The sequence below is a fragment of the Sphaerodactylus townsendi genome, linkage group LG15 (assembly GCF_021028975.2).
Source record: "Sphaerodactylus townsendi isolate TG3544 linkage group LG15, MPM_Stown_v2.3, whole genome shotgun sequence".
Lineage (NCBI taxonomy): Eukaryota > Metazoa > Chordata > Lepidosauria > Squamata > Sphaerodactylidae > Sphaerodactylus > Sphaerodactylus townsendi.
Window position 1 is genome coordinate 32,520,095 of NC_059439.1, and position 27,192 is coordinate 32,547,286.

Genomic DNA, 27,192 nt, shown 5'->3' on the forward strand with positions numbered 1-27,192 from the left:
GCTGCTCCCTAACCAAGTGTGTCTGTTTGTGTATGCCCCCCCAACATTCTAACATCAAATGTTATTCATAAATAGCAAACAAATGATTTCTTTTAATTTTTATCATAATGTTAAAGACAGTAATACTTAAAACCAGTAGACACAAGCTAGAGAGAATTAAGATTCTTACAATTCCTGTTGCTTTCAGCAGGTTGTATCAAATGACTACATTCTGCTGAGATTTCTTCCAGGTGGAAGGAGTTTTCTGCTGGCTGAAGAGGCTCTTTGTGCCAGAGAAGACCTTTACGGTCAGCGGAACAGTAGCTGGCAGATATAACCCAACGGGCCTTACCAACTATTCCAACTGGGACTGGAATATTCTTAATACTTGTGAGAATGGACGCAAAGGAGGGAAAGTGACTAGCCAAATGGCCTGCACGATGAGTCCATGAACTCAGGTACACCTTGACCATTTGCCCCTAGCTCTGTCAATTCCCCTACTGGACCTCCAATCATTCAACAGTGACCCCATAAGCCACAAACCTCCTAGACAGTACTGCACATGTTTGACGTTAAAAAAAAAAAAGCCAGGCCAGAGGAAAATATGTATTTCAGACTCAATCAGGAAATCACAACTATTCAAAAGATGGCCACAAAATTTCAGGCGCCAATCCCAGCCAGAGCTGTGCAAAGCTTTCTGACTTCTAGGGGTTTGTGTACAATGGTGCAAAGGATGGAAACAGAACACTGGTATCAGCATGACAGGAAGGCTTGGGGACAATATGGCTTCGCCTGACACACCCAACAGCTGAGGTAACACCACCATCAGCTTTGAGGTCCTTTCCGATCTGGAGAGAAACCCCTAAGAACGCAGAACCATAGTCCACAACAAAGGTCTCAGAATTCAGGTGACAAATATGAAAAGAGATGCTCTGGAAGTACATGAATGTTACATTCTCAACAGAAATCTCCCAAATTTGCCCTCTGCTTTAAAAATAAACATTCAGTTTTGTCCACTTACGTTAGGGCTGAAATGCACCCCATCGTAGCGATAGATCTTGTGGGCAGCCCGCTTGAGCACTGGATCAACAATGAGCTTGTAGTTTCTCCACTGAAAATTAGGGGTTTTTTGGAATTCACCCCCACCTTCTTGATCCATTCTGACTCATTTACACTGCAAGGGTGGGGATTAAACAAGAGACAGAAAACGAAAGTTATTCTCTGCACAAATTATTGTAAAACACAGGAGCCCCAACTCTGAGACCGAACGCCCTCTAGCAATTAGCTTGCACAGATTCCGCACATGCAAAATAATGCATTTTCAAACCACTTTCACAACTGTTTGCAAGTGGATTTTGCCATTCCGCACAGCTTCAAAGAGCACTGAAAGCAGTTTGAAAGTGCATTATACTGCATGTGCGGAATGAGCCATAGTTTCTGTAATTTGTACGAGATGCAACATTTTAAATTTTAATGTACAGTACAGACCACCCTGGTCTGTTTCATCGCTGGCATAAGCAGCAAAACAGGGTGGCATACAAAACGTTGTTAAGGCTCAAGGAAACGTGACCGGGGTAATGAAATAACTGTACAAACTACAGAATCTAAAGAGTTGCAATGTCTTCTTCAAAATCCTCATCTGGAGAAAAAATGCCCTAGAAACACAAGTAACCCAAGCAAATGACTATCATCTCTGCTGGAGAAACCTGAAGGCAGACTTTTTCTGTTGCTCATTCCTCATTAGCAGAAAGTTTTAAAATGAACTTGACTTTGAGCCCATTCCTTCTTGGCCTGGCCTCAAAGCATTTTTCTCCCCTTCTTCCTGTTAGCCTTTTATAGATACTGGAAGAGCATGTCTTTAACACATCCAGCTCTCCCACTTGTTTGTATTCCGCCTTCTGTTGGCCCTAAAGAAAAATAATTAAGCCGCAATAATCAAACAGCCTGGAAACGCCTCATTTCAAAAGGTATGCAAAGCAATACCCAGAAACCCTCTCAGAACAGAGAAAGGCACAAAAAAATCATACCTGTTGTGGATTATCTCTTCTGTGCTTTAGCTACTGGCAAAATGCAAAGGAGAAACACAGCTGTATTTTTTTCCCTTGCTTGCCAATAAAGCCTAGCCGGAGTTGCTTCAGTCCATAATGAAAAAAGGACACTCGAGGAACTGAGGAGAGAGCAGAGAAAGTAAAGGATTTTTTTAAAAAAAATACCCAAAAGAGTTAAGGAGAAAAATATTTTAAAAGGGGTATGAATACAGTTTTATGGACCCATGTTAAGATTTTGACATGTCCCCAGGCAACATCACACACAGCATGGCAAGAACTCAGGCAGTATACCTAGACCAGGGGTAGGGAACCTGCGGCTCTCCAGATGTTCAGGAACTACAATTCCCATCAGCCCCTACCAGCATGGCCAATTGGCCATGTGCTGGTGAAAACTGAGCGAAATGGATCCCTAATTTCTGAAAGCCACCTGTTTAGACAATACAAGGGATGCTGGGAGCCAGGAGTCCCAAATCATATCTCCTGAATAGTACATTCCTTACTCAAGAAAAAAGTTGCAGCTGTCGGAAGACTAGAAATTGAACAAGATTGTGCTTCAGCTTACTAATAAAAAACAAAATAATATAACCTACTAACCAAATAAGAAGATGAAACCTGAACAAAGATGCCTCCAGCCATAGGAACATGGCAAATAAACCCAAGAGTCCTGCTTGATAGAAAAAAAACCAAGAGTCCTGCTTGATTTTGGGATGGCCTGTCCTACTACCTTCATCCTAATCTCTTTGGGAAAAAAATAATTGCCTCCCCCACTTAGCCACCAGTCGATAGACACTCCTATCAGGATTCTGCTTAACTTTCCTATTTCACACGGATACCCCAACTCAGACATACATCACCAGATTCATCTTGCAGTTAAAAGCTCCCTGCAACTTATGCTGAATAGCCTTTACAATTTGAGATCGAGAACGTGATGGTTCCACCCCAAAGCTTAAAGGTCTGGGTTTTAAAATTTATTTTGGCAACAGTATCCTTCTTATAGGACTCCAAATCAATCCTAGTCAGTTGTTCCTTCTCATTTGGGATCATCCTTTCTTCGCCCCCTAAATGTCTTCCTAATTCCACCCCATTCCATCTCCCCTCTCTTCCAAGCTGTAAGAAAACATATTTTTGTCTACAGGTGCCAGCCACCAAAGCAACCACTTCTCCCAGGCCCCAAACTCCAACAGATCCCGTTTCGTCTCACCCTCAACTTGCGTATCATATTTTTATTCTGCTTTTTCATTCTTAGCTCCAGGACCTGTGTATGCACAAAAGGCTTCCAATGCCAAGATTTCCCTGATCCCCATAGCATCTACTTTCCAAGGTGGTTCTGATTCAGACCCTCACAACTGTCCTCATGCACATTTCCCAGATGTCTTCCTTCACGAGGCTTCAGACCCGTCTCTCCATTCACCCTTCCCACTGCAGCATTGCTTTGGAAGGCCCAGACTCCTGTCTATGAGACAGCAGCCAACACCCCCTTCCCTAATCACTCCCCAATTCCCTCCTTTCAGCCACACCACGCCCCCCCAACCCTCCCCACTTTTGACATTTTCCTCCACCCAGAAGATCATTCGAGTGCAGGGTGATGGCTCCATAACCCCATCTTTAGGCTGGTGAACTGGAAAAGACCCTCCTTCTTAACACCCCTTCCTAAAAGACCCTTAAGAGCCACCAGGGTGTGGAGAATGTCAAAGGCCTCACAGTCTTAAAATACAGCGCCCCATGCACACTTCAAAGCACACCCCACCCTCCTTATCCCCAGAGGCCTAGTCCCGCCCCCCCCAGACATCTCCACAGACCATTTTCCTAGCTGCCCCCCCCCCCCATATCCCTCCACATATCTATTCCCTCAGCTGCAATCTTGCCCCACCCCACCCCCCGCCCCAACACCCTCATCTCCCTTCAGGTGTCCCGGCCCCGCCTACCCAGAGTCACCCCGGCTCCCTTGCGCGGGCGCGCGCGCGTACCCCCTCCCTCCACACACCGACCGCCCCCCCCCCTCTCTTCCCGGGCCATCCGCGCGCACCCTCCCGCCGCTTTCCAGGTCTGCCTGGCGCGCGCGTCACCTGCTCCTACCCGCTCCTCCCCCCTCCGCCTCTCAGGGGGCGCACGCGCGCGGCCCCCTCCTCCTCCCCTCTGCCGGGCTCGCGCGCCTCAGGTCCTCTCAGTCGCCGTCGCGGGGCGCCACCTCTTCTCTCGCGCACGCGCTCTCGTCGCCTCCGCCTTGCGACCGGTGAGAGAAAAAGAGAGAGAGGAGGTGGGGGAGGAAAGGAATACCGAGAGAGAGGGAAGGGAAAGAGGTGACAACCCGCCGCCGCCGACAGGGACCAGGAGGCGGGGCCACAGCACTCGGGCGAGACTCTCGCGCCGCCTCTCGCGAGAGGTTGAGGGGTTTTTTTTCCCCCTTTCTCCGCCCCCCCAGCAGCGCTCGATGGCGACGGTTTCGCCGGCTCTCTGGTGACTTCGCGTCCGTATCTGCGCTTTCGACATACTGCCTGAGCCGCGGAGTGGGGAAAAAAAAGAAACCCATCTGCCGTTCGTGTATTAGTGGCAGGAAATAACGACTCGATTAATCCAATACTGTCTGCGTTTTTTTTTTTATTTAAGATCCTCGAAGAGGCGGAGAAATTAGGCCGCTCTTCCTCTTTGGCGAATCGCTCGATCGGAAACGACAGCCGCGCTCGGAGCGGCCGAGAAAGGGCGGAGGTTTCTGACGTCACGGACTCAGCTGGCGATTCGCAGCTCGCACATTCGTGCTTCGCCCGGATTAAAGCGGGGTCTGTGGAAGCCGAGTGGCCGTGTAAAGATGGGGGATTTGAGGCGGAGGAGAAGGCCCCCTCTGCGGTTTTCAAGCCGCCCTCAGTTACAAAAGCGGTTTTGACGAATCTGAGGACTCGAAACCCAAGTGAGTTCTAACGGAGTGGCGAAGTAAACATCTTCTGTTGACACTTTCGCCACACAGGTGAAATTTCGTTGGTCTCAAATAACCAGCCAGTAATAGGAATGAAGGCAACGAGGATGGCCGGAGAATGTGTGCGCATGCGCTGGAAAGGGCCCCTCGAAATAGCACTGTTGGAATCAGCTGAGGTGAAATCACAGCTGGAAAGTGCGACTGAACCAAGCAGAGGTGACTTTGGTACTTTCGCCATGCAGTTTTTGGAGCTACTACAAGGCAGAAAATGATGACCTGCTGTAATGAACAGCTATAACGGCTATTTGAATTGTCTGTTGAACCCACTCAGGCTGAAGCCCAGGAACTGCTATGATCAGAAAGTCCATTCAAAATTTCAAGTAATTTGGTTGTATGGCAAACATTTTCAGCACTTATGGACAAGACAGCGGCAAACTGACTCATAAAGTTTAATTCAGAACAACAGCAGCGAAGCACAGTGGAATCTACTGGGACAAGGATGTGAATTTCCCTTCCCACTTCAGGAAGAGCAAAAAGAAATTCCAAACTGGTACCTGATCCACCTCTCCATCTTTCCTCACGGGTGAGGATGAAACACTTTTAGATAAAGGATTAGAGTTTTCAGATGCCCCCTTTCGCCAGTTGTTGGCAGAGGGGGCCTGCCTTCTGTGGCTTTATGTCAGGCAGAAATCGAACTGGAGCAACGTCTTGCCACATTTCTACTGTGTCTGGAAAAGCTGCCCTTGTTGGATTTCTGCAGCGATTAGCTAAAGGTGACCTTAATACTCATGGTATGTGTTGTCACTGCATTTGAAACACAGTTTATGAGGGTCCAAATTGACAAGTGAGGAAAGTTGCTACTCTTGAAATCAAACAATTAGGTTGTCCGTGGAGTGGGAGCCTACTGGGGCTAGGGGGCTGAGCAAAAAAGTCCAGCCCCACTTTTTGATGACCCCAAGGATGCAGGAATGGTTGCTAACAACAGCTGAGGGAATTTTTGGAGATTTAGGGGTGATATCTGGGAAAGACAGAGTGAAGAATAGCTTTAAAAATAGCTGGATAGCTTTAAAAAGGGCTTGGACAGATTTATGGAGGAGAAATCGATCTATGGCTACCAATCTTGATCCTCCTTGATCTGAGATTGCAAATGCCTTAGCAGACCAGGTGCTCGGGAGCAGCAGAAGGCCATTGCTTTCACATCCTGCCTGTGAACTCCCAAAGGCATCTGGTGGGCCACTGAGAGTAGCAGAGCGCTGGACTAGATGGACTCTGGTCTGATCCAGCAGGCTCTTCCTTATGTTCTTGAAGAAAAGGAGCATTGTTGCCATCCTCTAGGGAGGGCCTGGAGTTCTCCTGGAATTACAAGTGATCTTCAGACCACAGAGATCAGTTTCCTTGGAGGAAATCCCTGCCCCACGGATCCTGCTCCTATGACACTGCATTATGGAGGGTGGATAGCTTTTTCCCATACCCAATTGTGCCCCAGCCAGGCTCTGCTCCCAAGTTTCCAGGAATGTCCCAACTCAACCCTAGGAAGGAGCTCAGCAGGAATTTGACCCCATAGAGTACCCCTCCCAGGGTAAAGCCAAATAACTGAAAAACCAGGAAAAAGCCATATCAGCTTTTTCGGGTTTTCTCTTTACCGAAAAGAAAAAAACAACAGGCTATTCGGCAGAGCCGAATACGTCCGCTGTCAAAAAAATGCTGATTTGCATTTGACTTTTTCAGTTCTTGGAGCAGCTGCCTCCCCTTGCTGTGGTTTCCCAGGTCCACGTGGACTGGGAAAACGGCGGTGGAGCAGAGGAGCGCTGGAATCGACTGATCGATTGAGCTCTGCACTGTTTCCTCTGAAAGACAGTGGAATCCATAGGAGACACGTGCAGTCTCTTCACCTCTATATGCCCAAATCCGTGGGATGTAGAACAGGATTAACATTTAAAAATCATATAATATGGGCTTAATCTAAATTGCTTTTCACAATACTGTAATATTTCATGTTGGTGTTGGATTGCCAGGGCTAAGCAGGTGCAGATTAATTTATAAAAAATTACATCCATCATTCCATTTTTTATGTTATTTTCTTTTGGACCATTGCCCCCCACCAAAAAAAGATTTTGTAAAGGAGGATAGAAATTGAACTAAAAATCAATGTGAGTTAGCAATACATAGGCCCAGTATTCGTGGAGTGCTTACCTCAGGGCTCTTCTCTGCACAGTGGGCCTCTAGTAGACTCTCTTCATGTTTCTCTGTATACATGTGAGGAGGCACTCTCCTGCCACAAAGCTTTTCTGCTGAGAACTCTCCCGGGACTGCTTCCCTTCACTCTGCCCATCAACTATTCCTTAAAGGTACAGATCTCATTACAGATCTAAAGATTGCTGGCCTTGCCCTTTAAGGTGCACTTAAATTGATAATACTGTTCCAAAAATAATCACCCTCACCAATGAAAGAAGCAAAGCCATGCCCTGGACTACAGGGTGCTAAAGAACCATCCTAGAGATGATATTCTCTCCCCTCCACACACACACACACACTTCCTGTTGCTGCCGCCACTGGAGGACGGAGAGGATTGTTATTTCCAAGCACTCCCTGTTGTTATTACATTGATATATCAATATGAGAATTAGAGGTTGGTGTGTTTTGGATAAACTTGTGTGAGTGAACCTCTTTTCTTTGACTTGAAGAATCTGGCAACTTGAAAGGGGGGCAAGGGGAGGGAGTAGGAAGGCTGTCTGTGGGTGGAGGGAAGATGTCCGGGGCAAAGCTGTGCTCGCTGGCAAATCTGTCCTGCTCTGGCAGTGAAACAAATTAAAACCGTGCTACAAGTGATCTCGCTTGCCACGGAGAGAATGAAAAGTGTAAGCGGAGCTTGAAAAAATATGCCTGTACAAGAAATCTTGCCACAATGGACATTTGCCCCCCTCATGCAGCGGATGCCTTGTGCATAATTGGCCAAAGATTAGTCATAATTGTGAAACATTTGCTTCAGCCCTACACCTCAATCTGCTTTGCAATCCAAACAGCCACATGTAGCACTCAAAACACCCATCCCATCCCCGGAATCTGATCTCAGCGCCTTATCTTGAAAAACAACTCCTCAAGTCCAAAAGTTGTTTCCAGTGTGTAGGAGGCGATGGTATTCAGGGTTCCGTTTTTCTTTACAAAATGCAGTTAATAGATTTTTCCTCCAGAGGGCAGCACAAGTCCAGACGTGAAGTCTAACTTCCGGCTGATCCCTGTTAAAAACCTAAAAAGGGCTTTAGCAGAAAACAGAAGCAGGAAGAGGGCAGACAATCTGGGGCTTTTCTGCTCAAGGTTTGCCACCTTTCGAAGCGGCATGGATCTTGAATCCAGATCTACATGCAGGGCTCACAGAATCAGAGTTGGATGAGACTCCATCAGCCCCCTACAATGCTGTCCCCTAGGTCCAACCCCCTACAATGCAGGAACACACAATGCAAGCACTCCTGACAGATGGCCATCCAGCCTCTTTTTTAAAACCTCCGAAGAAGGTGACTCCACCACACACTGAGGTAGTGCATTCCACTGTCGAACAGCCCTGTCGGTCAGGAAGTTTTTCCTGCACCTTGAACCTCTTTTCCTTCACCTTGAACCCATGACTCCTAGTCCTAGTCTCTGGAGTGGCAGAAAACAAGCTTGCTCCCTCCCCAATGTGACATCCCTTCAGATATCTCAATGTGGATATTTATCCGAACCCGTTTTCTGGGCTAGCCACAGCACAGTAGCTGCCTTCTCATGCATTAGCTGGAGTTTCCGTTTGCCCTGCGCCCGCAACCCAGCAGTGAAGGAGTGCGCTTCGGAGCATGTGCAGTGTGTGTGCTTTCATCCTTCCTCCTTGTTGGCTGTTCCAATGAGGCTGATGTTCCAGGAAAGACGGCCCTGATACCATCTCCAGACATGCACGGATGTGTGTTTTGGAACAACGATGACGCCTTCCCACATGTAATACGAGATCAGCGTATCCAGTTTTCCCGTTTCAGACAGCGCAGGGCACATGAACTTCGAGGGGAACGTCAGCCGGCCTCCTCTATTTTTGCCGGGCCCCCCCGCCCCCAGGTCCCGGAGCGCTGGTGAGTTGGCCTGCCTCAGCAACAGCTGCCCTTGACCTTCTCTCCCTGTTTCCCAGGCCTCCTTGGCTTCCCCCCAGCTGGGACTTTGCATATTCCCAGACAGCATAAACATTTCGCCGATCCCTGAAGCTTCGCCAGGACCAGAGAAGGATTATATATAGTTGAACTAGTCCCAGGAGGGAAGGGAAAGCAAAGGAGTATGTGCTGCAGCCAGAGATGCAGGCTTTGCAAGGGAGAAAGGCAGACCTGATCCAAAGCAAGTAATTTGGAGAGACGACTCAAGGCCATTATGCTGCCTGAACATCAGTGGTTAAGAGAAGGTGCACTCTAATCTGGAGAACTGGGTTTGATTCCCCGCTCTGCCACTCAAGCTGTGGAGGCTTATCTGGGGAACCAGGTTAGCTTGTGCACTCCCACACATGCCAGCTAGGTGACCTTGGGCTAGTCACAGTTCTTCAGAGCTCTCTCAGCCCCACCCACCTCACAGGGTGTTTGTTGGGGGGGGGGGCGGGGAGGGAAAGGAAATTGTAAGTCCCTTTGAGTCTCCTTACAGGAGAGAAAGGGGGGATATAAAACCAAACTCTTCTTCTATAGTGGCGCTTTGCCCTTAATATGGGGCACACTCTACTAGGAAGTTTCCCTGAACAAGTCCCAAGTGTGCTCACATGCTGCAGCTAAAGGAAACCTCTGCATTCAGAGGCAATCGACCTCTGAATCCCAGTGCCAGGAGGCCTTCCTCGGCCTCTATGCCCGGTCGTTGGACATCCAGAGGAATAAATTGGTCATCGGGTGAGACGGGATGCCGCACAAGAGGGACCACTAATCTGACCCTGCAGGGCTCTTCTTGTGTTCAACCAGGTTTGCTGTGGACCGGAGTCCTAGCCTGCATCCCACTTCACCATCAAGTCTGCCCTCTGAGAGACAACACCAGTCTGCCCTTTGAGACAACACCAGAATCCAGCAGTTGTTAATTATAGTCCAGTGATGGCGAACCTTTTTGAGACCGAATGCCCAAACTGCAACCCCAAACCCACTTATTTATCGCAAAGTGCCAACACGGCAATTCAGTTTAGAACACGGCAATTCAGTTTAGAAAAAATGGTTGGATCCGAGGCGTGCATTACTCGGGAATAAGCTTGGTGGTAGTTGTTGGCTTTGCTTTGAAGCAACCGTGCAACTCTTCGAACAGGTGAATCACAACCCTAGGAGGGTTTACTCGGAAGCAAGCCCCATTGCCAGCAACCGCGCTTACTCCAAGGTAAAGGATCACGCTTTAGTTCTTTGAATGAAAATCAGTGGGGTTTAACAGCGCTTAACACGGTTACCTATACTGCTTCCCCAAAACTAGGCCTTAGGTTTAATCCTAATAATCGAGCCCAGCGGCCCTGGCAAGCCTAGATGTCTGGGGGGAGGCGATCTCCCCCCACTTGACAAACTCTGTTTGCGTGTGCCCACAGCGAGGTCTCTGAGTGCCACCTCTGGCACCCGTGCCATAGGTTCGCCATCACTGTTATAGTCTATAAGTTCCTGGGCCAAGTCCAGGTGTACACAGATCTGGTGGCGGACGGCAGCTCAGCTGAGCAAGGCACATCACAGAGCATGACGGATGGATCAAAAGCAGTGACTGACACGTTAACAAAAAAACTTTTCCAAAGACTTCAGGGCAGAAGTTAGGTCCTCTTCTTTCGACCCATCAATACCCCGACAGCTGTACGAGTGTTCGAGTGAGATTCTTCACGTTAAAACTTTTCCCAGGTCTGTCCAACCAAGTCCCGTAACCAAGCGTTCTAACTTGGGAATTAGAATCCAACCACGGAACCAATCCTTTGTGGCGTTTTAATAAGACTCCTCTTTGACAACGTTTTGCTCGTTTTTCCTTAAAAACCTCTTTTTTTAATTTGAAAAACAGATCCAGAATAGAAAGTGCCAGAAACGGGTATCCTTGACTCCCATCCGTCGAGGACAGGCAAGAAGTACGTGAGCAAGTGCATCAAACCAGAAAGCGAGTACCATCCGCGTGCGCAGAGCCTTGTTTTCACCTGGCTAAAATGTCAACTGAAGCAGTGATTAATGGCTTGTCAAAGGCTTTCACGGCTGGAATCAGCTGGCTGTCGTGGGTTTTCCGGGCTGTGTTGCAATGGCGTGGTAGGTTTTTCTCCTGAACGTTTCTCCCCATCTCTATGACTGACATCTTCAAGGGCATGCTACTGAGACGTGCCTGTGAAGATGCCAGCCATACAGGCGGGCAAAACGTTAGAAGCAAAAACTACCTGACCACAGCCCGGAAAACCCACAACAGTCAGTTAAAACAGCGGCGGATTCCACATGGGCCAAAAACAGCGGTGTGAAAACGATGTCAAAGGGTTTAAAACAGTGTAAAAGGGTTTGCACCGTTTTCACACTACTGTTTTTGGCCCATGTGGAATCCGCCAGTGTTTGCTGCAGGGGAAGGTGTTTTTTTTTTTTTTAAAGTCAAGGCACAAGAGGCTGAACTACCCATCTAGAGCGGTTAAGAAAGGGCACCGTGCTCAATATCAGGCCATGCCGAATCTCCAGCAGATGTCGTTTCTCCAAGAAATTATCCGCAACATCTTTTTACCAGCTTCAATTACGCCACCTTTTCGCCTCCGATAAACAACTGAGCCTCATCACCGTTGGGCACAGCAGTGTCAGAGGGTTGCCATGTCGGTCTGCATTAGAATAGCTTGTTTCAAATCCAGGAGCACCTTAGAGACCCACAAGATTTTGGGGAGGGGGACACACAAGATTTTGAGAATCAGAACTCTCTTAATCAGATCTGACAGAGGAAGCTTTGGCTCCTTCCGCACATGCAGAATAATGCACTTTCAAACTGCTTTCAGTGCTCTTTGAGGCTGTGCGGAATAGCAAAATCCACTTGCAAACAGTTGTGAAAGTGGTTTGAAAACGCATTATTTTGTGTGTGCCTTTCACACTCAAAAGGTTATACGTGAAAATCTTGTCGGTTTGTAAAGTGATCCTGGATTGAATTGGGCAGGGTGACAATGAGTAGCTCCCCTGAGGACCCCCCCCCCCCCCCCCAGCTACGTGAAAGGTCTTTGGGCTGTGCTGCACCTAACATAACCCAAAAAATGGAATGCCAGGCAGGGCTGATCTGATTCTCAGCAACTCTTGCGGAGTCCAAGCGAACAAAGCCAGCTGGCCATGTGACAGAAAGGAAGGCAAGATCTGTCCCTGCTCGTGACCTGGAAGGCACCAAAGGCAAGCTTAGCACTCACTCTAAAAACGATTTCTTAAGCAACGGTATTTCCTATAGATAAAGTGAGCAGGCTCCAAAGTGGAAGCCGGGTCAGTTCTCCAACCCAGGCACTCAAGCAGCTGCTTGGGATGACGGAAGGGAGAAGGCACGGACACACCCCACGGGTTCAGCTCATGCCAGCCAGCAGTGTGTTATGGGGGAGTTACTAGCACCCCCACCCGGGCCTATGTTGCCCCTGGCTGCAAGCTACCTTGTGCAGAGGAATATAACACCTTAAGCTGGCCTCAAGTTCCTTGCTGAATGTTGACAAACAGTGGAAACCTTTGGGAAGTGAGGATGTGCCGCTTCCTGACATTCCTTCCAGTTTGTACCCAGAAGTGACATCGCGGCACTCTAGAAATTCACCTAACTCTATGGTTTCTCACCATAGAGAGGCATGGATTCCCAGAGCTTCATGGCGTCACTTCCATTTGGAAACCAGAAGTGACATCGCATCACGTAGCTCCCTACTCTTGGCTGCTGCTGGAGAGGTCTGGTGGATCCTACATTCCCATCAGCCCCTGCCAGCGTGGCCAATTGGCCATGCTGGCAGGGGCTGATGGGAATTGTAGTCCATGAACATCTGGCGTGCCATAGGTTCGCCACCATGGTCATAGGGATATACATCTTGCCATCCCCATCAGCGTAAAGCATTTGTGGCAACAGATGCAGGAAGTTTGGTCATCCGGCCTTGTGCGCCTCTGTACACGGGTGCTATTCTGGTGATGATCCAAGAGACAAACCCAGCTGTGAAAGAATGGTAACAGCTGTGCGCAGCTCAACCTCCAACATTCTGCCCTCCGTTTCCTTTTTGCCCAGCAAAAATACACCATTTCCCTTCAGCCTGACAGCTAGGAATGAGTTGTCCTTCTATAGAAGCAAGAGCGGTACACCAAGGACGTGAGTCATCTCTGAAACATTCCCTGCTTGATATCTCAAAGACAAGGCCAGCTCTTAAGAATTTGACTGCGCCGGACCAGGGACAAATAAGATGCATCCCCTCCCACAAGACCCCCCCAAACGTATACTTTCTTTGTGGCTGGTAGCAGTGCCCCATTGCCAGGGTGTTATCCTCAATTAAGCCAACCATGCTGGGAGAAAGGTAATAGGTTGTTATTACCTAGCAACTACCCCACACTCCTCCCTATGATAGGGGGGAGGAATATTTCCTGTTGTTGCTAGGCAACTGTAAAGAACTCCACCCTGGTGGAGCCAGGCACAATATGGGTGCTGAGGGGCAAGGCTGGACCTATATGGTCATCCAAATCCAGCCCTGGTGCATAGAGCACCGAAGCCAGCTGCTAGAGCCTCAAGCACGGGTGGCTCTCTTGGCCACCTGGCTTCCGGTACCAACACTAGACCCAGCCAATCCAGAGGCTTCAAACTACCTACCAACCAAGTGCAGCTGTGTTGCAGAGGACTTCTGTGCCTGAACCGGTTTCTGAGGCTGAAGTACACATTGGGAGGGAGGGGTGGCATGCAAGGGAAGGGGAGGGAGGGAGGGTGGCATGCAAGAGAGGGAAGGGGAGGGAGTGAGGGGTGGCATGCAAGGAAGGGAGGGAGGGGGTCCAGCATCTGGACCTGGCCCACCCACCCTAGGGGAGGGAAGGGGAGGGGAGGGAGGGGTGGCATGCAAGGGAAGGGGAGAGAGGGGTGGCATGCAAGAGAGGGAAGGGGAGGGAGTGAGGGTGGCATGCAAGGAAGGGGAGGGAGGGGGTCCAACATCTGGACTTGGCCCACCCACCCTAGGGGAGGGAGGGGGAGGGGAGGGAGGGGTGGCATGCAAGGGAGGGTTTCTGAGGCTGAAGTACACATTGGACCCGGTAGTCCACTGGGGCCTGCATACAGCCACAGCCCAAACCAGGAGCGGGCGCAGAGTTTTTAGTTCTGCCGCGGAGCAAATGCTACTTTCCCCTACCCCACTGTATTGTCACATCCAGTGTTGGCTGGTGCCCTTGTTTCCATACTTGAGGCAGCGTCTCCTGTTTTTATTTTTCATTTTATTTGCATGGCGCTGACATAGTTCCCCTGCTTAAACGTTGCCGGCGTTTTGTTAAGGCTGTTCTCCTGTCTCTTTTCCCCACATTTTGAAACCTTCCCCTGCGAAGGAGGGGAAGGGAGCGGCTTCGTGACCGGCACATGGCAGTAGGCGCTATGCCTTGAGAAAGGGGGAGGGGTTTTGTGACTCAAACTAACCAGTTCACAGTGTGCAAAACTCCACACCCGAAAGCAGAAAAATGGATCTCTACCCTCCGCTTTTGCGGCCCAATTTTGGGCAAAGGCCACGTTCCCATCACACATATCATCAATGCGCTTCTGCAGCAAGTTCACGTTTACGTGTGAGTTTGCAGCCCAGGTCCCGGCCTCGGACCTTGAGGTTTCTGTTTCTAGTGCTGGAAAACCCCAGGAGGCGGACAGTAGCGGCCCTGCAGGTACCAAGTTTCTGACCATTACTGTAAACACATTCCCACATTATAAAAATGAAGGAGGCAAAAAAGAGAAAGAATTGACCGGATCAGTTCTTCTTCCACTGCCTTCCTCCAATTGTCAGTCCTATGGCTCATATGAGTAAGATTGTGCCTTTTCTCCCTCTTCTTTTGGGAAAACGGACAAGCAAACATACCCCAAGAGGACATACACAGCATCCGCCGAGCACTGTGGAAGGACCGCAACTAGGAATCTAACGGGTCAGGGGGGCAAAGACACGTCGCGTCCAAACCAGCCAAGCCACCAGCTCTGCTCCTATCAACAAATTTCAGTTGTTTCCTCGCTTCAAGGCGACTTTCTGTTGCATTCTCGAAATGCCACTGAACGACCCAGTCGCAAAAGCTTCGGCCAGATAAGGATGTCCGCAGCTGCTTTCAGGAAGCGTCTGTTGCAACTAATCTCTCTCCAACTTTTGCCTTTCTGTTCTGGGGGAACGTGGGTAAATGTTGCAAAACGGCAAATAAATCTTCTCTTCGAAAAGATCCCAGTAGCTTTCGGGTGGAGTTCCAATGGTACCTTGCCGTTTCTCCACCGAGTCAAACCTTCCCTTCTCATTTTCTCTCGAAATAACCGCCACAACGACATACGCCCGTTCGCTTCCAAGCCGATGCCGCCAAACTTCACACCACTTGCAGCGCCGTGGCTTCCCCGTCCAGCTGATATTTGATCTGGTTCAGTTCCTCCAATTCTTGCTGATGCCGGTCGGTTTTGTGGCCCACCAGGGACCGGTAGAAGTGCAAAGCAAAGATGATGAAAACCACCCCAACTGGGACCATAATCACGGTAGAGGCCAAGGCAGCGTTCCAACCAGAGTTGTCCAGAGGGGTCACCATCGGGGCAGGGCTACCAGCAAGGGTCGGAGGAGTGGCGCAACATTTCCCAGCGGGGGAAACCCTGCCTATGGGCATGAATTTGACCCAACAGATCAGCACCACCTCGGTCAGGAAGAGGAAAATGCCCAAAGCAGTGGAGAAGCCCCAGGCCAGCTCGATGTAGCGGTGCATGCGTTCGTGGGGCGACTCGTTGACCGAGTTGAGGTTGTGGATGTTGCTGACCGCCTCGATGTTGGGCAGGATGCAGGTGCTCACCATGAGGGCGAAGAGGTGGACGGCCACCAGCACGGTCGTGCAGGCGCTGAAAGCTACCAGCAGTTCCCACGGGTAGTTGTAGTCCTCGAGTTGGACTTCCACCATCGCCACCTTTGAAATAAAACAAACGGATCACTGATCACTTCACTTTTACATAATCCCTAAAGGTAAAGGTAGTCCTGGGTAGTACCAGGTCTTAGCTGACCCATGGGGCGCCATCACATCATGACTTTTAGTAGCCAGACTTTGTTTATGCCACTGTCTTCTAGACCAGGGGTCTGCAACCACCAGCTCTCCAGATATTCATGGACTACAATTCCCATCAGCCCCTGCCAGCATGGCCAATTGGCCATGCCAATTGGCCATGCAGACCCCTGGTCTAGACTTTACCTCCAGCAAGCTGGATGCTTGTTTTACTGACCTCACAAGGATGGACAGCTGAGCCAACCTTGAGCCAGGTACCTGCAACCGACTTCCGTCGGGATCGAACTCAGGTTGTGAGCAGAGCTTGGACTGCAGGACTGCAGCTTACCACTCTGTGCCACAAGGAAAGTACACAATCCGTCTTGGGAGGGAGCTCGGCAGGGTTGTGATTTCTCTGGCGTATTCTCCTTCCAAAGTTGTCAGATGGACCAATCTCTGTGGCCTGGAATTCAGTTGCCATTCGGGGAGAACCGTATCCCCCACCATGGCGCTGATAACCATAACTGGTCTGCACTCCCAACTTCTGGGTGGGGGAAGGGGCAGGGCTGCCAAATTTTAGTTTCCTTTGGACGGAGACAACGCAACTGGAAACACAGCCATATTTTTGTCCTTGTTTTATTTTCAAGTATGCATACAAGGCACGGCGGAAGCAGACAGACACCCCAACAGCTGGTAGCAAATCTACCAATCCCTGGTTGCATTTTCCCGAGAGCGTGCGCTCTCCTTTCCCTCTCCCTCCCCAATCCCACGGCAGCATCCTAGTTCCCAGCTAACACTCCATGCTCTGTCTTTCTCAGTCTCCATCCATTCAAACCATTCCCATTCAAATCATCCGTAAAGCTCCAGTTTCTGGCACACATACAATTCTTGCCAGTGAATTGCCCATTCAGGAGAAATTCACCGCCATGAATGGACTGTAAAGGTTTCTTTGTCCGATTCCCAGTCTCTGCCTCTCGAGGAAAACCATTACGGCGGGCCCATTCACAATAATCAGATGGTCAAAATCGCAACGCCGTGGAGCCCTTCGTACGCTCACAATTTCACATGCGATATTTTAGTAATCCTCACCCGGAGGTGTATCAAGGGAAAATGTAGCCCGGTGCGAAATCTGAGTTTTCTGCTGCTGCCCCCATCCCGCCCACCCACCCACCCCCCGGCATGGGCCCTCCCCTGCCACGACCAAACTTTTTTTTGCACCAGGTCTTGAAGACAGTGTATGGACCTGGGGGAAGGAAGAAGGGTGGGGTGGGGGGACGATTTTCCACCCCCACGTGACTAAATGGCTACAGCCCGGGGATATTTGACCCCATATGTCCCCCTGGGCTGTACGCCTCTGAATCCATGCCCTACGAAGAGAGGTGTAGGGAGCCGGGGATGTTTAGTCTGACCAGCAAAAGGACCGGAAGGACATGGGCTGGCTATGTTTAAAGCCTCATTGTCGGGAAGAGGGATACCACATTAGAAGAGGGAGCAAACTTGTTTTTCTGCCGCGCCTCAGAGACTGGGTTCTGGAGTAATAAATTCAGGGTGCGGGAAAAGGAAGACCACACAAAAACATTCCGGGAAGGCACAAAACCATCCGGGGCTGATTCGGCACCGATGGGAATTCCTTGCCACTCAGAATCCCTCGCCAGGAGGTTTTTAAACCGAGGCAAACTGGATCGGTACCGCCGCAGGAGTGCTTTGCTGTTCCTACAGCGGCAGGATGATTGGAACTTACGTCGGCCCTCGTGACGGAATATCTATCCAACTCTACGATTCTTCTTCCCTGGAATTCTTACCAAGGATAGGAAAAAAGTGCCCCCTATTCCAGTTGAGCTGGGCACAGTTCATGCTCTGGCACCGATTCCAGGTCCTTGGCAGTTTCCCCAGAGAATCAGAGGGGGGGGGGGAAGAGAGGAAAGATTTAACCCCGTAGCAAAGTCATTCTCACAATCCGGTGGGTCACTCTGCAATGTCTGGGGAGCGTCAAGAAGCATGGGGAGGTGAAGACAGACCCACGCACACACTCCCCCCCCACCCCAATAGCAAGGGTTGCCCAAAGAGCTGATGCAGGCGGAACCAAACGCTGAGCGCGAGGAATACCGCGCAAACGAACTCCGATCCAATCAAAACGATGCTGGAGGCCCTGAGTCAAGTTACTTGCGGGGGGGGGGGGGGGGGCGCACTGGAAGAGTATTGGTTTCAGAAAGTGGGCCACATTAACCAGAGCGGTGACAGATGATTGGCATCGGCCCCACCAATTAGCACGTGCTGGAGACTCAGCAAGTATGCCCAGGGGATGAACGGAGGAGGGGGAGGGGGCACGGGAGACATACCTTCTGTTCAGCCCCTCCACCTCTGCCAAAACCCAGTGCCTTTGAGCTTGTGCAGACTGGACCTCTGCCCAACCCTGGCCAGCGGGACATAGTGGTTAAGAGCAGGTGGATTCTAATCTGGGGAACCGGGTTTGATCCCCCCCCCTCCTCCACCTGAGTGGCAGAGGCTTCTCTGGCGAACAGATATGTTTCCACACTCTTCCGTTCCTGCTGGGTGACCTCGGGCTAGTCACAGTTCTCGCTGAACTCTCTCAGCCCCACCCGCCTCACAAGGTGTCTGTTGTGGGGAGAGTAAGGGGAAGGAGCTTGCAAGCCACCTTGAGTCTCCTGACAGGAGAGAAAGGTGGGGTATAAATCAAATATAAAAGGAAAAATGTACAGCAGGGAAAGGGGGGTGGGTATAAAGCTCTTAATGGTGTTCCCCGCATCCTTGCTGATCATGCTCCACTGGAATTTTTCCCTCTTGTTCTTTGGAAGAAGAAGAGGAGGAGGAGGAGAAGGAGGAGGGGAAGGGGAAGGGGAAGAAGAAGAAGAAGAAGAAGAGGAGGAGGAGGAGGAGGAGTTTAGATTTATATCCCCCCTTTCTCTCCTGCAGGAGACTCAAAGGGGCTCACAATCTCCTTGCCCTTCCCCCCTCACAACAAACACCCTGTGAGGTGGGTGGGGCTGAGAGAGCTCCGAGAAGCTGTGACTAGCCCAAGGTCACCCAGCTGGCGTGTGTGGGAGTGCACAGGCTAGTCTGAATTCCCCAGATAAGCCTCCACAGCTCAGACGGCAGAGCTGGGAATCAAACCCGGTGCCTCCAGATTAGATACATGAGCTCTTAACCTCCTACGCCACTGCCGCACAGTCCAACTTTTGGTTTCCTGGAGAGAATGCTGGTATCAGTCAATGCTCTTTTGATTTTTTTTCCCTGAGGGGCATGCTATTTCGTGGGCTTACATCATACTATATTCTTGCCTTTTCTCTGTATGCGTGCATATGCGTGTGTGTGCGCGCGGGGGGGGGGGGGAATTAATAATACTATCGTTTTGGGAGCTCCCATTCTGGAAAGCAGGACAGAAGATTAGAAATAGCAGAGAAATGTCACCCTCTTAAGGGAAAACCCTGCAAATCCCCCCCCCCCCACTTCAAGCGGAATAGGACCTGCAATTGATCTCATTTCTCCCTTCCTCCTGCCCTCCCCTAAGCCCTCCGTTGCTTTGGTTACGAGCGCATGAGCTCACACAGTGTGGAATGCGGTTCTGCCTTGGGACCTGCACAGGCGGCAGAAGAGGGACTCTGTGTGAGGAGTTATTTTTTCCTTCCACCCTGCCTCTGAGGAGCTCAGAGGCAGCCTTGGACACAGTGTCCCCACCCTAATTTACGTTCACCACAACCTGACAGGGTTCAGAAACAGCAGGAGTCTCAGTGAGCCTGGCTGGGGATTCAAACTCGGGCCTCTCTGGTCTAAGTCCAACAATAAAACTGCTATTACAATGCCATGCAAGAGGGCTACCAATCTTGATCCTCTTTGATCTGAGATTGCAAATGCCTTAACAGTCCAGGTGCTCGGGAGCAGCAGCAGCAGCAGAAGGCCATTGCTTTCACATCCTGCATGTGAGCTCCCAAAGGCACCTGGTGGGCCACTGTGAGTAGCAGAGAGCTGGACTAGATGGACTCTGGTCTGATCCAGCTGACGTGTTCTTATGTTCTTAAAGAGACTGACTGGGCCAAGATTGAGGGGACACAGAAGAAAAAGAAGAAGAGTTTGGATTTATACCTGGCCGTTTTTTCTTATAAGGAGGCTCAAGGTGGCTTGCAAACTCCTTTCCCTTCCTCTCCCCACAACAGACGCCTTGTGAGATAGGTGGGGCTGAGAGAGCTCTGAGAAAACTGTGACTAGCCCAACGTCTCCCAGCAGGTATAGTGTTAAGAGCAGGTGGATTCTAATCTGGAGGACCGGGTTTGATTCCCGAATGGCAGAGGCTTATCTGGTGAACCAGATGTGTTTCTGCATTCCTACATTCTGGCCAGGTGATCTGGGCTAGCCACAGTTCTCACTGAACTCTCTCAGCCCCACCTGCCTCACCAGGTGTCTGTTGTGTGGAGAGGAAAGGAAAAGAGCTTGTAAGCCTCCTTACAGGACAGAAAGGTGGGGTATAAATCCAAACTCTTCTTCTTGCGTAGGAGCAGGGAAACAAATCTGATTCACCAGATGACATGTGGAAGTGGGGAATCAAACCTTGTTCTCCAGATTAGAATACAGCTGCTCTTAACCACTACACCAGGCTAGCTCTCCACAGAACATACCACAGGACAGCCTTTAGCAAAGGCTGCAATCTTACACACACCGTATCAGCATAAGCCCCACTGAATGTAGTCAGATTTGGTAGTGGAAAGTCAAGTCAAGTCGCAGCTGACTTATGGCGAACCCGTAGGGCAGTGGTGGCGAACCTATGGCACGCCAGGTGTTCATGGACTACAACTCCCATCAGCCCCTGCCAGCATGGCCAGTTGGCCATGCTGGCAGGGGCTGATGGGAACTGTAGTCCTTGAATTGTAGTCCTTCACCACCACTGTAGTTGTAGTCCTTGAATTGTAGTCCTTCGCCAACACTGCCGCCAAAAGCGATCGACTTAGAAGGTCATAACGCTATTTTCACACGGCATGGTTAGCTGAGCGCAACAGCAGCGTGCAGCTCATTGCAAAGGACTGCAATCCAGATGCTAAAATTCTGCCTCTCTTAGCAGAGTGTTTTCCAGCCTACTCAGTATCCCATCGCTCCACGCAGCAATGGCCTGCTTCTCAATAATGGCGACCATGAATTTTTTCAGGATTGGGTCTCCCACCAAGCACTAACAAGGATAATTTTGATAGCGATGGATTTGCTTTGAGAGCACTTAAGTTCGAGAATCTCCAACCCGGGTGTGGCATTGTTTACCCAGGGTGGCAGACCGTCTAAATCTGATGGCGAGGGTGTGGTCATGATAACTCAGGAACTGTGGAGGAGAAAACTAATCCTTTGGGCGCAAAGGAATCCTTGGTGGAGGGGGGCATGCAGAGCCTGCTAGGAAAACTGCACGGAGCTGAAGTCAGGCAAGATTTATATTATATTTGAACTCTGCCTAACATCTTAAAAGAAGGCCACTGTTTAAATCATTGTTTCCCAACCTGCAAGTCCTGACCCGAAAGTGAGTCAAGAAACCTTTGGAAGCGTGCCCCAACGTTTGGCGGTTTCAGTATGATTTATGAATGCTTTGGTTTTTTTCATACCAAGCACGTTGTTTCAAAAGGGTGGGGGCCACGGGTTTAGATTTTAAGAGCCCCTGAAATGTTAACTATCACTTTTTGGGGGAAAAAAGCCTTGCACTTTCTGGCGACCATAAATTTCTCACGGGATTTCTCACTCGGGATGTTGCCAGCGCTCTACCAACTAAGTAGGAATCGTACCCCCTGCTGAAGAGCGATCGACTTAGAAGGTCATAACGCTATTTTCACACGGCATGGTTAGCTGAGCGCAACAGCAGCGTGCAGCTCATTGCAAAGGACTGCAATCCAGATGCTAAAATTCTGCCTCTCTTAGCAGAGTGTTTTCCAGCCTACTCAGTATCCCATCGCTCCACGCAGCAAACAAAACATCTCTCCCAGCCAACTACCCTCCTGATCCTATGCAAAACACCCTTCCTCCATGACAGGAACTAGCTTCAGTTTTTCCCTTAAAGGTAGCCTCTTCAGCCCTCTGAACATGTGCAGACAGCCGTTCCCTCCCAACAGAAAGAAACTGTATACATGAGGGTGACTCCCAAAGAGCATCAGATGACTTAACACACAGGTGTCAAACTTGCGGGCCCTCCAGATGTCATGGACTACAGTTCCCATCATTCCCTGCCAGCATGATGCTGGCAGGGGATGATGGGAATTGTAGTCCATGACATCTGGAGCAGTGATTCCCAACAAAGGTTCCGTGGTACCCCGGGGTGCCGTGAGCATGTCCCGGGGTACCGCGGCAACGCTACCGGCCCCCCTCACTTTTGTGGTGTCTCCCGCTGGCACCAGCAAGGATATGGAGCTGGCCCAGGGGGCAGGGCCTGGCGCAAGGTCAGCAGCCACTTCCCACACCCCCACACCCCCGTGCTTCCCTTCACCCTGGGAGGGGAAGGTGGGGGGGAGGATGGCAGGGGTACCGTGAGATATGAAGAGTGAGGTCATGGGTACCGTGACGTCGAAAAGGTTGGAAAACACTGATCTGGAGGACCGCGAGTTTTAACAAGTCGGCTTTTAAAGAAAAAGATTGCAAGATGAAAGCTCTCTTGCTGCAAACGTGAAAGCAGAAACGGAAGCGACGTGTGCAGTGTTTTTTATCTGGCTACATCCTGCTCTTCCAGCCAGGCTGGGGAGATTTAGCGCCCTGGAGGTCAAACTGCCCTTCCAGGGAGAGCCCCCCTGCTCACATCTGCCTGCCTCTGGGTCTTCTGCATCAAAGAACAAGCTGTTGAGCTGCGTTCGAGGCAAAAACGGTGAAGGTGCATCCGGGCGGGGACACAGAAGGGGGAAACGAAGGAGGTTGCTGATGTTGTGCATGGAAGGCTGGGGTGTGACCACAGAGCAGGTCCATTTCTGCTTTTTTTCTGATCAAAGCAAGCCTCACGCTTGGTCTGCAGTTCTGCAGACACGGTTAGGGAACAAACCTCAGAACGTTGGAGAAAATGTGGATGTCTTAAAGAGTTATGGGATAGGGTACTAACTGGGATGTGGATTGCAATAGCCCCAAGCCCTCAGATTTTGGAAGCTAAGCAAGGTTGGTCGTGTTTAAATATTTGAAGGGATGTCATGTTGGTGAGGGAGCAAGCTTGTTTTCTGCTGCTCCAGAGACTAGGACAGCGATGGCGAACCTTTTGGAGGCTGAGTGCCCAAACCGCAACCCAAAACCCACTTATTTATCCGCAAAGTGCCAACACGGCAATTTAACCTGAATACTGAGGTTTTAGTTTAGGAAAAACGGTTGGCTCCAAGGCATGCGTTACTCGGGAGTAAGCTTGGTGGTAGTCGGTGGCTTTGCTTTGAAGCAACCATGCAACTCTTTAACGGGTGAATCTGCAGCCCTAGGAGGGTTTGTTCAGAAGCAAGCCCCATTGCCAGCAACTGAGCTTACTCCCAGGTAAAGGATCACGCTTTAGTTCTTCTCATGAAAATCAGTGGGGTTTAACAGCGCTTAACAGGGTTAACCTACACTGCTTCCCCAAAACTAGGTCTTAGGTTTAATGCTAATAATCAATTAGCTAATGCTAATAATCAAGCCCAGTGGCCCAAGCCAGCCTAGATGTGTGTGGGGGAGGCACTCTGTTTGCGTGTGCTCACAGAGACGGCTCTGAGTGCCACCTTTGGCACCCGTGCCATAGGTTCGCCACCACTGGACTAGGACCAGGAGGAATCGGTTCAAGGAAAAGAGATTCCACCTAAATATCAGGAAAAACTTCCTGACTGTCAGGGCTGTTCGACAGTGGAATGCATGACCTCGGAGAGTGGTGGAGTCTCCTTCTTTGGAGGTTTTAAAGAGAGGCTGGATGGCCATCTGTCAGGAGTGCTTGGATTGTGTGTTCCTGCATTGCAGGGGGTTGGACTTGATGGCCTTTGGGGGTCTCTTCCAACTCTATGATTCTATGGTCTTTGGATGGGAGACTTCCGAGGAAGACCCAGGAGAGGAAGGCAATGGCAAATCAACCTCTGCTTCTTGTCTTGATTGGTCCTAAAGGACCACCAAACATCCCTTGTGAACCCACTCGACCACCATGGGCAAGTATGGAGGCCTTGCTTCGGTTGCCCCTACAGGGTGGCCACCTGAGAGTCTGTCACACTTTGGTCACATCATGAGAAGACAAGAGTCGCTGGAAACGACAATAACGCTAGGAAAAGTTGCAGGAAAAGAAGAAGAGCCAACATGAGATGGATTGACTCAATATTATGAAGCCACGCCCCTCAGTTGGCAAGAGCTGGGCGAGGCTGTTAATGACAGGACATTTTGGAGTGCATCAGTTCATAGCCATGATTCAGAAGGGATGAGGCTGAACACACACAACCCCAGAGTCGGCCTTCTCGGTCGTGGCCCCAAAGTTCCGGAATTCTCCCCAGGGTACTTCCATCGCCGTCTTCCGCCAGCAGGGCAGCCTTCCTTCAGTCACCAGCGCTCTTTGAAAGAGGCTTTGATCGAAGCCTCACAATCTAAGCACGTGCAAATAATGTTTTAAGTAATAGCGGGAACGATGCAATAATTAGACTGGGCTTGCAAGGATCGGTCTGCTCTGGGGAATAGAACAGCAAAGTGCCCATAGCCCCGGCGGTATTGCTAGCCTCATTCTGGGGGAGCGGGGACACCCGAAGAGAAGGCAGCGCAAGGGAACACCCCCACTTTGTACACCTCGTCCCTTGCAAGTGGAGGAGACTCCATTATGTGCTTGATGCGGCCCCCAGAATATGGCCCTATTCCTTTTGCTCCACTGACCTAGCAAACTGCCTCTCATAGGCTGGTTAAAAAGTGGCAGCGCTCCACATTGGTCACATAGGCGAGGCAGCATTTCGGATCGAAGAAGGGGAAGGATTTTCCGGTTACGGAGGAGCTTGTGCGCACCGTACATCTTCTGCACATCTTCGGGGGCTCTTTCTCTTTCTACTGTCCCAGGGCACCCTGACATTAAAACGACAAACTGCTCTCCTCGGTGACTGGAGGAAGCAGAGTGAGCCCCAGGCGATCAAGGAGCGTAAACCTAACCATCTGGTGGTGCGTATCCAAGTTACATTTATTTATACGGAAAAACATGATCCCCGTCTCCCACTCCTGTGTCCCGTCGGGTTATGTAAGGTAGGGTTTGCGTTCCAGCGGCCACCAAGTGAACCCGGAACTGCTGCTTCTCCAGATTCCCTTGCGATGTCCCCTCGCCGCCTGCCCACAAACCAAACCCCCCCCCCCCCCCCCCGGCATGGACGCCTTTAGCAAAACGTCTTCTGTAATATAACACCCTCACTGGGAAACCAGAAGCCATTCAACTCAATTTCATAAAGCACAGCCACAGCGCGGTAGCCAAGCAATATGTGCATGGATCACTTATAGATAATTTATAGATAATTTTGTATCATTATTCCCAGTCTGTTGGTCGCTTTACAGCCCCCACCGTCTTGCCTTGGAAGGATCAGGTTCCAGCCCAGCTACAGCCAGGGGTTGCAAAGAGCAGCAGAGACGCCAAAAAAGTTCTTGCGAGGTTTTGGAGCAAAGAAAAGAGTGACCAAAATGGGAAACGGACCCAGGAGTCCCGGCTTCCAGATCTCTCACTCTACTCTGAGCCTGGACAAGATCTTCTCTCTGCCTACAGATCCACAAAGACCCTTATAAACAAAGTTTCGGATGGCCGGAACATCTGGGTTCCGTCATGTCCCTAACTTTGGCAAGCCCGCAGCAACATCAAATCAACAGGTTTGCAACCAGAGGGGCGTGAAAAGGGGAGATGTAGATTTCAATGAGCGTCCTGGAGCCATTAGAGGAGGGGCAGTGAGGACCAGTGGTTAGGGGGCGACCATTTCTGCGCCTTCTTTGGAGAAGGGACGCAGCCAGGGCGACTGGGGGGAGGGAGGGCACAAAAAAAGGCAGTCCCCCTTCTCCGGAAAGAGGAGACTAGCGGTTGCCTTTCAGTTAGCATCCTGGAGCCATTTGAGGAGGACAGGCAGGACCAGTGGTTAGGGGGCGAGCGGTTGCAAGAAGCCAAGGGTTAAGAGCAGTGAATGTTCCCTGGTGGAGCGCCCTCTGTGGCTGGAAGTGGCGCAGCGCAGGGCAATGCTGACCACTGGTCGGAGCAACAGGTGATGACGACGCCCCTTTGCAGGCGAAAGGGGGCAGGTGGGGGGCAGCGGGGGTGGGGAGGGGGACTCACCATGGCGAAGCCGGAGAGGAGGGCGGAGGTGCGGCTGGAGGCCTTGAGCTTGGCCCGGCTCAGGTAGAGGCGGCGCCAGTTGAGGGCGTGCAGGGAGTGCTGGTTGGCGCTCATCAGCTCCAGGTAGCTCCGGCGCACGAACTCCCGGTAGGTGGCCGAGACGCCCAAGGTCTCCGAGGACTCCGGGTTCAGCGGCTCCCGCTCCCCTTCGGCGCCCTCCGCCTCCGCCGCCCCCTCGCCGCCCCCGCCGGGCTTCATCGGGCCGGCGGCTCAGGATCGCGCGCAACCGGGGCGCAGGCGGCAGGAGCCACGGAACGGCGACTTGAGAAGGAGCCGATAGACTGCCCCGGGAGAGGGAGGCTCTGCTCCGCGCGGGAGGTCCCGGCCAGAGTCGAGCCCGGATCCGGCGCCGCGCCGCGCAGCCCGGCTCGACACCGGCAAAGAGGGCGGGCGAATGGGCGGGCGGGCCGGAGCGACGGGCGGGGCGGGCCCCTCGGCGGGACTTGGCCGGGCTCTTCGGCCGCCGATTAAAGGGGAAGCAGCGAGAGGACGGCGCGGGGGTGGGGAGACCCAGACAGGGAAGCAGGGGGGAAAGGGAGTAGATTGTTTTTGGCTGGGGGGGGGGAGCCCTTCTCTCCCGAGGTCCTCCAAGCGGGGAAGGCTGCAATCTCGTGGGAGCGCACGCTGACTCGCGAGGAGACACGTGTCGGGACGCCTCACAGCCTCCGGCCAGGTTGCACGGGGGGGGGGGGGGGGGAGAAGAGCCTTCGCGAAGGAAAGTTGCAGGGCAGGGAGCACGGGGAGGGAGTTTTTTTGGGGGGGGGCGGGGAACGGAGTGTCTCGTTCCGTTTTCCAGCGATTCCCAACCTTTGCAAAAGAAACATGCTT

At 51.1% G+C, this 27,192-nt stretch overlaps 2 protein-coding genes across 2 annotated transcripts in view; both read right to left on the reverse strand.

Moving 5' to 3' along the window:
- The window catches only part of SETD1A (SET domain containing 1A, histone lysine methyltransferase), a 35,562-nt gene extending 31,088 nt beyond the window's left edge, over positions 1–4,474 (reverse strand). Inside the window, 3 exon segments of the mRNA XM_048517016.1 lie at positions 1,001–1,153; positions 2,007–2,146; positions 4,104–4,474. Of these exon segments, the coding sequence (XP_048372973.1) occupies positions 1,001–1,138 (138 nt within the window). The 5' untranslated portion in view covers positions 1,139–1,153; positions 2,007–2,146; positions 4,104–4,474.
- Positions 4,475–14,286: 9,812 nt separating this feature from the next.
- Positions 14,287–26,881, reverse strand: ORAI3 (ORAI calcium release-activated calcium modulator 3). The gene is made up of 2 exons (XM_048517037.1): positions 26,305–26,881; positions 14,287–15,992 (listed from the first exon to the last, which is right to left on the reverse strand). The coding sequence occupies exons 1-2, from the start codon at positions 26,560–26,562 to the stop codon at positions 15,414–15,416; spliced, it is 837 nt and encodes a 278-aa protein (XP_048372994.1). The 5' UTR covers positions 26,563–26,881; the 3' UTR covers positions 14,287–15,413.
- Between the last annotated feature and the right edge of the window lie 311 nt (positions 26,882–27,192).

Coding starts and splice junctions, on each gene's coding strand:
- ORAI3 (XM_048517037.1), bottom strand. CDS start 26,562: ATGAAGCCCGGCGGGGGCGGCGAGGGGGCGGCGGAGGCGGAGGGCGCC. Junction 15,993..26,304: donor TCCTCTCCGGCTTCGCCATG/GTGAGTCCCCCT, acceptor TTTATTTCAAAG/GTGGCGATGGTGGAAGTCCA.